The 11,266-nt window shown below is 38.6% G+C and overlaps 2 protein-coding genes across 2 annotated transcripts; both read left to right on the top strand.

Annotated features, from left to right (window-relative positions):
• Nucleotides 1–6,360: 6,360 nt before the first annotated feature.
• LOC106451084 lies at nucleotides 6,361–7,892 on the top strand. The gene is made up of 6 exons (XM_013892944.3): nucleotides 6,361–6,822; nucleotides 6,915–7,012; nucleotides 7,118–7,189; nucleotides 7,280–7,404; nucleotides 7,487–7,559; nucleotides 7,656–7,892. Exons 1-6 carry the CDS (start codon nucleotides 6,540–6,542, stop codon nucleotides 7,758–7,760), a joined length of 756 nt encoding a protein of 251 aa, XP_013748398.2. The 5' UTR covers nucleotides 6,361–6,539; the 3' UTR covers nucleotides 7,761–7,892.
• Nucleotides 7,893–8,536: 644 nt separating this feature from the next.
• On the top strand, nucleotides 8,537–10,429 carry LOC125609285 (S-adenosylmethionine synthase 3). Its single transcript, XM_048780572.1, has 2 exons — nucleotides 8,537–8,798; nucleotides 8,938–10,429. Exon 2 carries the CDS (start codon nucleotides 8,948–8,950, stop codon nucleotides 10,118–10,120), a length of 1,173 nt encoding a protein of 390 aa, XP_048636529.1. The 5' UTR covers nucleotides 8,537–8,798; nucleotides 8,938–8,947; the 3' UTR covers nucleotides 10,121–10,429.
• Nucleotides 10,430–11,266: the final 837 nt, after the last annotated feature.

An 11,266-nucleotide genomic window follows, 5' to 3' on the forward strand; every position in this document is an offset into this window, starting at 1 on the left:
TTGAACTCCGATTAAGCTCCTCATTTGCTTGAACATAATCCTTGCTAATGGCTTGGTAAGGATGTCGGCCTTCTGCTCAACACCCGGCACATGCTCCACTTCGATATGCCCGTTCTCCACACACTCACGAATGAAGTGATATTTCTTGAGTACATGCTTACTCCTTCCATGGAAAACTGGATTCTTGGTTAGAGCAATGGCTGATTTGTTGTCGATCCTAAGCTTGACTCTCTCGCCTTCTTTGCTTAGTATCTCACTCAACAATTCCTTGATCCATATAGCTTGCTTCGCTGCTTCTGTTGCTGCCATGAATTCTGCTTCGCATGATGACAATGCAACCGTCTGCTGCTTCTGCGACGTCCAAGTAATCAGTGATGAACCGTAGTAGAATGCATGTCCTGACGTGCTCCTCCCGTCATCGAGATCAATGTTGTGACTGCTGTCACTATAACCAACGACACTCCTTGACCCATCTCTCTTGAAGAACAGACCGAAGTTTGTTGTTCCTTTCACATACCGCAGTATGTGCTTGATGGCTTGTCCGTGAGAGTTTCTCGGATTGTGCATGTATCTGCTAAGAACACCTACTGCGTAACACAGGTCGGGTCTTGTGTGAAGCAGATACCTCAAACATCCTATGATTCTTCTGAACTCGGTAGCATCTATCTCTTGTTCATCTTCAGCTTTTGAGATCTTCAAATTCGCCTCCATTGGAATTTGAGTTGCGTTACACGCTTCCATCTTTGTGTCACGCAGGATTCCTTGAGCATACCTCTCTTGTTTTATTCTGATTCCGTCTGCTCCTTGAATCACCTCTATGCCAAGGTAGTACGTTAGCTTACCTAAATCTGACATCTCGAACTTCTTAGACATCTCCTCCTTGAATTGCCTAATCATCTTAAGCGAAGTTCCTGTCACAAATAGATCATCAACGTAGATGGCTATGATCAAGACGTCTCCTCCTTCAGTCTTGCAGTACACTGATGGTTCCTTCGTGCACTTCTCAAATCTCATCTCCTTGAGAACCTGATCAAGTTTCACACTCCATGCTCTGGGTGCCTGGCGTAACACATGCAACGTCTTGTGTAACACACACACTCGATCTTCTTCTCTTTTCTTCTCAGAACCAGTCGGTCTATCTACAAGCTCCCATATCTTGTTTCTTGTGATAGACTCCAACTCGTCTTCCATAGCTTCAACCCAATCTTCTTCACATGATAGGTTGAACTCATCTGAGGCAATCTCTCCTCCTCTATCGGTGCATCCTAGATTGAACACATCTGAGGCAACCTCTCCTCCTCTATTGGTGCAACCTAGATTGAACATAGCTGAGGCAAACTGTCCTCCTCTATCGGTGTGAGATCTTTTGAACCGATAGAATGCCTCACGATTATCTGCTGGCGTTGGTGGTGCGATTCGTTCACACATATCTCCAAGCAATAATCTCCCTGGCTTTGATGTACAAACCATGGCCTTAGTCGGGAATGAATGTCTGATCTGCTTCCCTGCGAAACATGTGTCACACACGCCTTCTTCGTGTGTTACACTCGGGAATGAGTGTCTTGTTTGCTTCCCTGCGAGACATATGTCACACACGCCTTCTTCGTGTGTTACACTCTGCATTCCTACAACCATCTCCTTCCTTACCATGTTGTTCATCACTCCATAGCATATATGTCCTTGTCGAGCATGCCACCTCCATGTAGCATCATCGTCCCTGACATGTAAACATTCCGGGTAGCTTATCTCCATAGGGGTCTTGTAGAGACGGTTTGGAGATCTTGTCACACGAACTAGCAACCTTCCATGCGAATCTGTGAGCGTTAAGTAGACATCTTTCATGTTAACCTCACATCCGTTCTCTGTTGCTTGCCCAAGACTTAATATATTGTGCTTCAGATCAGGTATGTAGTATATGTCCTTGAGTGCCTTCTTCTCTCCAGTCTTGCACACAAATGTAACCACACCCTTTCCTACAATGTCAACACACGATCCATCACCAAACTTCACCTTCCCTTTGGTGTTGAGATTCAAACTCGAAAAGAACTCCTTGTTCCCTGTCATGTGATTGCTCGCTCCATTATCCAAATACCAGACACTTGCATCGCCTTTGTTGATATCAAGATTCTTCGGAATCACCTTATCTTCGTTCAAAAACACCACCTCGTGTACATAGAGTGCATCGGCCTCTTCTGTCTCGTTTAGGTTGGTTTCTTGATCCTTCTCTGACTTCTCGGGACAGACAGTTGCGTAGTGACCAGGCTTGTCACATCTCCAACATATCAGCTTTGAGCGATTCTTTTCCGAGTTGTTATCTTCGGTGTGTGACGCACGGTTTTGGTTGTGTGACCTACCTCGACCTCTGCCTCTACCGTTCCGTCCTCTTCCTCTACCACGGGAATTCTCATAGCCCCTCTGACTATGCTCTTCATTGTTCGAAAACATCAGCTTCCCTTGGTCTTCTTTCTGAGTTTCTTCTCCTACACGCTCCTCGTACGCCTTAAGCCTTCCAACTATGTCTTCAAACCCCGTCGAGTTGAGATCTAGGACTTGCTCAAGTGATGCTACGATCTGGATATACTTGTGTCTTGGAAGACCCTTCAAGAACTTCTTGACCATCTTGGATTCTTCTATGTTTTCTCCCAATGAGGTTGCTTTGGATGATAGGCCCGATATCTTCCCCGCGAAGTCATCGACCGTATCTGAATCATCCATCTTCAACCTGTCAAACTCCGCCATCAACGTCTGAAGTCTCGCCTCCCTTACACGATCAGCTCCTAGGTGTCGCGACTTGATGGCGTTCCAGATCTCTTTTGATGCGGTTTGTTCTCCCACCTGGAGAATCAATGTTTCGGGAACAGATTGAAACAAAAGAGCTATCGCAACATCGTTCTTCTTTTGATCATCTGAACCGGGTTCGATTGTGTCCCACACTTCATGAACACGTAGTAGAACCTTCATCCTCATCGACCAAACTGTGTAGTTTGTCGATGACAACATCGGACATTGGATGGATGTAGATCCAAAGTCCTTCGTGCGTGGAGCCCTAGTCACGTCAGCCATCTTGCCGTCGCGATCTCTTGTTCACAAGCACCAGGATCTTAAGCTACAACTTAAGCTTAGATCGAGTCTCCAACCTGAGGCTCTGATACCAATTCAGATCTCTTAGAAACACAAAGAGTTATAAGAACAACTTTTCTTATTAGCTTTAGAAACTACTCAAAACTAAAGCTCTCAATATGTTTCTCTTAGATCATATGGAACACCTCTCCATTAGACCTATATTTATATGAAAGACAATTCCCTTTAACATGTGGGATATGGAAAACACAACCTAACCTAAATAGAAACTTCCTTTTCCTATTTCTAGGTTTCCTTATTGTGTTTATCTTAACATATTAAACATCTAATAATATGTTAAGTTTCCACAAGCTTGGAATTATCCAACATTCATTACTACTGATATATAATTATATATATACTTATCAATTTAGTATGCATCCATCTGCGATATTAATTATCAACTTGTTGATTCTAGTTTTTAAGTTCTATAACACGGTTATAACTTTGTATGAATATGTTACAACAGAAGACTACTCCAGACTCCAGTTATAATTTGCTAATCTGAAATAGGTTTTTTACAGAATGTGCATTGCAACAAGTTCTTATATATTGTTACATTTCATGATTTGTATATTTCTAATTATTGAGATGGAGTCCCTACACGAGAAGATTTTTCAGTGACTTCATGGTTATACCGAGAGGTCGATCGAAATCAATAGTTTTATATTAAACAGGTCAATAATTGATAAAGGCGGTCTTTTAGTAACATACAATAATATGCATCTGCCACGATTTTCCACTCAAATAGGTGCCTATCTAGTGAATATAGACGGGTGACGGAAAATCTCTTTAAGATGTTAACCCTTACAATTATGAATTGTTGACATGTAATCTAATATAATAGAAAATAAGACAGCAGTATATCATGAAAGCAACTATATATAATGATATACATTATAAAAAGTATTTCATGCCAGACTTAAACTATTTTTATAATTTAATAAATACAAGTTTGTTGTATTCAGTTTTTTTTTTAATCTCGCATGAACTAAGAGCATCTCCAAAATAAACCAAACTATATAATTTCAAATATATAATTTTTTGTTTTCCAAAAAAAATTTCAAAACTTCAAACTTTGAGTTTTGAGGACTGAAGTTTCACTATTCAAAACTCTAAATTTCAAATTTCATCTTTTTATTTGTATTTAGTCCTTATAACTAGTTACACATCACATTTATAATTATTAAGTATTTTCTCATTTATTATTTTAATCTTTAAAACTTATGTATATCATAAATATTTCAAATTTGTTTTTATAAATACATACACATAAAATTAAATAAAAAGATTTAAATAAGATTTATAATATTTTAAAACTAGAATTAGACAATTCAAAAGAAACTTTAATTTTTTAAAAAAAAAATACATGAAAACATAATTATTACGCAAATTTAAATATTACAACAATACTAATGGTCTAGTAAATTTGCTCTAAAACTTCTAAAATCTCTAAAATATTGTCTAGACAAATCTTGTGTAATCGAACGGAAATAATTTATGGATTAATGTGGTATTTTGCTTGTAGTTTAATATTTAACTATCTATTTCTATTTATAATTTTATATTTTAGTGTAAGATTTTATTAGTTAGTATTACTGTAATATTTTTATATATGTGCTAGTTATTTATATTTTTATGGTTTTATATTAATAATGACAAATATAAGGATTACAATGTAAAATACAGGTAATTTTGAAGTTAAATTTAAAATTTTACTTTTGGAGAAGAACGCCTTAAAACTTCAAATATAAAGTTTTGAAAACTCTAAAATAGAGAGTCTTTTTAGAGATACTCTAAATATTTACGATGATTCTCTTGCGACAAGAATGCAAGCACAACATTTCATTTTCTTCTTCTTGTAATTCATAATTACTTAGTAATTACAGTCTTGTGGATAGCCATATTATGGATCAAATGTGATTTGATATATGAAGATGACAAAAAGACAAGCTAGGCTAAAGGTTACTGTTCGTTTACCTAATATCAGAGCTAAGCTATGTAGTTTGTGAAGAACCTACTCGGTTCAAGAAGAAATGATCACTTAAAACTCATTCCGAAGAATTGTTCATTTTGTGTGTTGGGAAGCCCTTAAACAATTGACGTGAGAGGGTTTTAAGTTACAAGGCTCACTACTTATTAGGCATGTGGGACGCACGAGTGAATTTATTTTGTTTGTTGGACCTACAAAAGTCAAGCTGGATCGATGTCCAACTCAAAACCTATGCAAAATATGAAAATTTGAGTTTCTTGAGTGAGAGATGAGAGCAGGAGAGAAGATACGTGTAGTATTTGAAACATGATAGTAGGAGTATTTCTACTTGGCAGAAAACTGAGAATAAATTTGGAGAATAAATTTGGCAGTCTTATAGGATATGCGCGGTAGTTTATCTTCGGAGAGCCCATAGACATAAGAACGCCTCTGTTAAAGATATTGATCTTAGATGATTTCTCATAATTTAAGAAAAAAGAAGCAATATAAAAAAGGAAAAGTAAGAAAATATTAGAGATATGTTGGGCCGGAAGATATACCATGTAAAGTATAATAGAATAGATATATTATTGTGTTGTGTTTGATAAGAAAATACAATATGTTATATAGTGGTAACATTAACATAATGTTAACACTAAATAATGCTAATTTTTCTAAACACTTAATGTAAATATGTTAGAATATCTTGACAGTAACTTGTTTTTCAAATCTTTTCTTTTAATCTTTGGAGTCTTCATGGATTTCACGGGCTTCACAATCTAGGTCCGTAAGATACATATCTTCCGGCCCAACGTATCTCTAATAGAAAACGTCCTCGAAAATTCTTTAAATCATGAAATGTAACTGAGAATAAATTTGGCAGTCTTATACGATGCTTGTTATTTGTATTTGTTTTGCTATCACATGATTATCGTGCGATCAGTCAAATCATTATTTGAATCGCACAAATTTTTTTAAAAATTTGATATTTTATTAACTAAAAATAGTTATGCCGCTACTTTAAATTCAAACACGTAATATGTTCTTTTAAGAACCACTTAAAGATTCTTTATGAATGAAATGATTAATTCTGATATATTTTCTTGCATCAAATATATATATAGATATATATATATATTTCATGTGGGTATTCTAAAAGTTCCCTATAAAATGGAACTTGTAAGATTTATTTTAAATTTTTGTGCAAAAAATATTTATATTTAAATACTTAAAATCGAATTAAGAAGGAAAAAAATGGGACGTGGGATGGGATGGCAGCGTGTTGAGACCACGAGAAAAGGTGTAAAACGACAACGTTTGAGCATAACGTCGTGTCACTTTCTTTGCCTTTCTTCCATCGTCTCAAAACTATCTCCTTCTCTACCACTTCCCTCACCTTTACCAACACTCACACACCAAAGACTACACTCACCAGCTCTCTTCTCCAATGGCTGCCATTACCGCATTCTCCGCTCTCTCAAGCCCCATCTCTCCTCCTACTTCGTCGCCTTTACTCAGCTCCCCTCCGTCTCTCTCCAGATTCCCCAACGTGTCTCCGTTTCCCTCACTCTCCACCTCTCGCCGTAGAAAGATTCCAGCCTGTTCTTCCATTAACAACGGAGATGACGCGGTTGAAGAAACAAGAAGTGATGATGAGGAGGAGAGTAGAGAGACTCTGATGCTATCAGTCTCTCCTCTGCCTCTCCTCCTCGTAGCTACTCTCCCTGGAGGTAAACCCTACACAACTTCCTCTGAACACTTTGACCAATAAGGTTGAGTGGATGACAAAGTTATGTTAATGTTTGTCTTTTTCTTGTGGCAGCTGGAACTGTAAGATCTGTTATTGGTCCCTTTGTGGAGATTGTGAAGTCATTGAATCTACCTGACTGGCTTGTTCATTGGGGTCATCCTGGTAACATGGTAAAAGCTTCCTCCTCCCTACCAAAGTTTCAAGCTTTGTAACTTCTTTTGTCTTATGACATGTGTTCTGTTTCCGCTGATGAATTTGTTCTTGTTTCTTCTCAGGCAGTGGTTCTTTTTGCTATGGGTGGATATGGAACATACCTAGGCTTCCGGATTCGTTATTCAGATGACATTGTAAGATAAATGTTAACTAAAATATATATAATGTTACAAGAAACGTTGTTGTTGATTAGAGAGTATTTTGTTTTGTTTGAAATGGTTTAGGAGGAGAAGGCAAAGGCGAAAGATTTGCACCCGAAGCTCCTAGCTGGAATGTTTTTCTTCTTCTCCCTTGGAGCAACAGGTGGTATCACATCCCTCCTTACCTCAGACAAACCCATCTTCGAAAGGTATCATCTTTGAACTTAGTATTGAGTTTTTTTTTTTTCAAGTGCAATGATTATAATATGGTTGTGGATTTGTGCAATGTAGCCCACACGCTGTTACAGGATTCATAGGTCTTGCTCTCTTGACCATTCAAACAGTCTTACCAACTTTGTTCAAGGTAAAAAAAAGAAAGCTTTATGCAGGAGTTTCTGATCTTGATGATTTTGTTTTGGGATCAAGAAACTGGTTGTTGTTGTTTTTGAAAAATGCGCAGGACAAGCCTGAGCTGAGAGGCGTGCACGGGATCTTGGGTAGTGGGATAATGGCGCTTTTCTTAGTCCATGCTGCTTTTGGACTTCAGCTCGGTCTCAGTTACTAGATCTCTTCCTCTCATATGTTTTGTATTCTTGAGCTGCAACCACAACCATGTAGAGTCAATAAATTTGTAAAATAATGTGAACATTATTATTTGTCTTGTTTATAATTTTTATGCTATATAAACTTATGCTTATTTTTGTTTGTTTTTGTTTTTGAACGAATATACCTACCAATACGTGGCGGTGATTTGGGTTTTCGGTTTAGTTTCCAAGGTCTCATTCATGTTTTATATGTTTTTGTTGATTTCGGTTAATAAAATTTCGGGTTAAAAACAAATTTTATAATTTTTTGTGAGATCTAATTTAGATCCGTATTCATTTTATTTCTCTTCAAGATAATATATCAAAATAAAACATGGAATCAAGTATGTATGTTATTTAGGTTTCAAACTTTTTTTTTTTGAAGCACAGGTTTCAAATATTCTTTTCGAATAATAATTTAGATATTTTAATTCATTATTTCAAGACTGGGTTGAATTTGGATAATACTAAGTAATCCAAATTATCATCCTACAAAGATCTAATCAAGTATTTTAAACGGTTCAAATTATTGGGTTTGGGTTCGGTTTGGATATCTGGTTGATGAGCGCTCAAGCCTACCGACCAACATCTAAATATGAAAATGACAAATCATGTCATTGACAGAAGATATGTTCCGTCTTCCCACAAAAATCTAAAGGATCCGGGTCGGAGTTAATATAAACGATCCAATTAAAAATATCGATACCGGGTCGGGTCCTCGCCTCACCAACCACACTCCACACCAACGACACGGAGGTTGGTGGGATAATCTCTAACCACATCTCACCGTCTACTCCTCCTCAACAAAAGATCCAACGGCCTTAAAGAATCACACTCCCCTACACTCAAAACACGTGATCGCATCTCCGCCAACCATATAATCGCACGAGAAGAGCGGGCAAACACACACAGAGCGAGTCGAACTCCGAGTCACCCGCCGAGTTTCTCTCACTCTCCTCTCCTCAATAAAATCTCTCTTCTCCAGATCTCGAATCTCACCTCTACACTTCCGTCGCCAGGTTCGTTTCTCTTCGACCCATTGTTCCTCTAGATCTAGGAGTTCGAACCCTTGTGTTTGTGTTGATAGATCTGACGAAAGTTCGAACCTTTCGGTGGATAAAGTTTGAGACTTTATTGTTTTTTTTCTTCCTTTTGTAGCTTTTCAGACATGGAAACGTTCCTATTCACATCCGAGTCCGTCAACGAGGGACATCCCGACAAGCTCTGCGACCAAGTCTCCGACGCGATCCTCGACGCGTGCTTAGAGCAAGACCCCGAGAGCAAGGTGGCTTGCGAGACGTGCACCAAGACCAACATGGTCATGGTCTTCGGCGAGATCACGACCGCTGCTAAAGTAGATTACGAGAAGATCGTCAGATCCACTTGTCGCGAGATTGGTTTCATCTCCGCTGATGTTGGTCTCGACGCTGATAAATGCAACGTCTTGGTTAACATCGAGCAGCAGAGCCCCGACATTGCTCAGGGAGTTCACGGTCATTTAACCAAGAAGCCTGAGGATATTGGAGCTGGTGATCAGGGACACATGTTCGGTTACGCTACCGATGAGACTCCTGAGCTGATGCCGTTGACTCATGTTCTTGCGACCAAGCTTGGCGCGAAGCTTACTGAGGTGAGGAAGAACAAGACTTGTCCTTGGTTGAGGCCTGATGGGAAGACGCAGGTCACCGTTGAGTATAAGAACGACGGTGGAGCGATGATTCCGATTCGTGTCCACACCGTTCTCATCTCGACTCAGCATGATGAGACTGTGACCAACGATGAGATCGCTGCTGACTTGAAGGAGCATGTGATCAAGCCGGTGATTCCCGCTAAGTACCTTGACGACAACACCATCTTTCACTTGAACCCCTCTGGTCGTTTTGTGATCGGTGGGCCTCACGGTGATGCTGGACTCACCGGGAGGAAGATCATTATTGATACTTACGGTGGTTGGGGTGCTCACGGTGGTGGTGCTTTCTCAGGGAAGGATCCAACCAAGGTTGACAGAAGCGGTGCTTACATCGTCAGGCAAGCTGCGAAGAGTGTGGTGGCTGCTGGACTCGCGCGCCGCTGTATTGTCCAGGTGTCGTACGCCATTGGTGTCCCTGAGCCTCTCTCGGTGTTTGTTGACACGTACAAGACCGGGACTATTCCGGATAAGGATATCCTTGTGTTGATCAAGGAGGCCTTTGACTTTAGGCCAGGGATGATGGCTATTAACCTTGATTTGAAGAGAGGAGGTAACTTCAGGTTCCAGAAGACTGCTGCTTATGGGCATTTTGGGCGTGATGATCCTGATTTCACTTGGGAGGTGGTGAAGCCACTCAAGCCAAAGGCTTAAACAAGAAGGTGGTTGTTGCAAGAACTCTTGAGTTGCTGAGACACTCTGTCTCTCTCTCTCTCCCTCTCCACTATTGGGGACTTATCCATTATTATACCATTGTTATTGGGAAAGATTTGAATAATGCTATACATTTTACATTTTGTTTTTGCTGCTATTGGAGTTCGAACACAAGGCCCATGTGTGTTAGTGAACGAACAGAAGATTTGAGTTTTATGTTTTTGAATTTCCTGTTTTTTTTTCCTTTCTTCTTATGCTCTTGTATTGTAAGTTTGATTGTGTAATCAAGAAGTCCATCTTTGTCATCTACTTCCTCTCAGTCTCTGTGAAAATTGAATCCATACACCAGCTGTGAAAGGTCCATTAGCGCGGTTGGGTGTTACAGTTTGATTCATTGAATGAGACATTAAACATGAAAGGGAAGTTTTACCAAGAAGCTCCGTAGTTAATAACAGCCAGTAGATAAGAGAAACGCTCAATGAAAAAGTTCAGAGCAAGAATAGATTTACAATGAGTAAAAAAGAACCTAGTAACTGGAGATTTACAAGACTTAGTGTGGTGAATAATGTTGAGTAGGCTTTGAACGGTTCTTAGATTGAAGGAACAATCGAAAATTCATGGATTGATCAGTACTTCACTTAGAGCATTTCCAATGTATAACTCCATTTTTTCTTCTAAAATGGAGTAAAAGTGAAAATGGAGAAAAATTGATTCAATCCTACTCCATTTTCTACTTTATAATGGAGTGATGAACAAACAAAAAATAGATATTTCATTATGGAGTTAAATATGAAGTTGGGTTAGGAGCATTCCTTACTCCATATTCACTTTTACTCCATTTTAGAGAAAAAAAATGGAGTAGGGATGGAGATGCCCTTAGTATAGTTTACTTGGTAAATACCGCGGGTGAATATTTAAAAGTTTTTATTAAATATTCAACAATTTTGCTGACAAAATGAACTAAAATAAAATAAAATATTTAACAATTTATAGTTTCGATTCTATTAATGACTTCATGTTTACTTCGTTTGGATGATCCACATTTTTAGCATAACACTAAATATGTTTGTGATTTGTCCTGTTGGTTTGGTTGCTTTTTTTTTGGTACAAATTTAATGGTAGTTGAAAATTGTTGTATCATCGCAT

The sequence above is a fragment of the Brassica napus genome, chromosome A5 (assembly GCF_020379485.1).
Source record: "Brassica napus cultivar Da-Ae chromosome A5, Da-Ae, whole genome shotgun sequence".
NCBI classification, from domain to species: Eukaryota; Viridiplantae; Streptophyta; class Magnoliopsida; order Brassicales; family Brassicaceae; genus Brassica; species Brassica napus.

What these genes read in the sequence shown, in the direction of transcription:
- LOC106451084 (XM_013892944.3), top strand. Translation starts at nt 6,540, where the DNA reads ATGGCTGCCATTACCGCATTCTCCGCTCTCTCAAGCCCCATCTCTCCT. An exon ending in GGGGTCATCCTGGTAACATG is followed by an intron (nt 7,013 to 7,117) that starts GTAAAAGCTTCC and finishes GTTTCTTCTCAG; the next exon opens with GCAGTGGTTCTTTTTGCTAT. An exon ending in GACAAACCCATCTTCGAAAG is followed by an intron (nt 7,405 to 7,486) that starts GTATCATCTTTG and finishes TGTGCAATGTAG; the next exon opens with CCCACACGCTGTTACAGGAT.
- LOC125609285 (XM_048780572.1), top strand. Translation starts at nt 8,948, where the DNA reads ATGGAAACGTTCCTATTCACATCCGAGTCCGTCAACGAGGGACATCCC.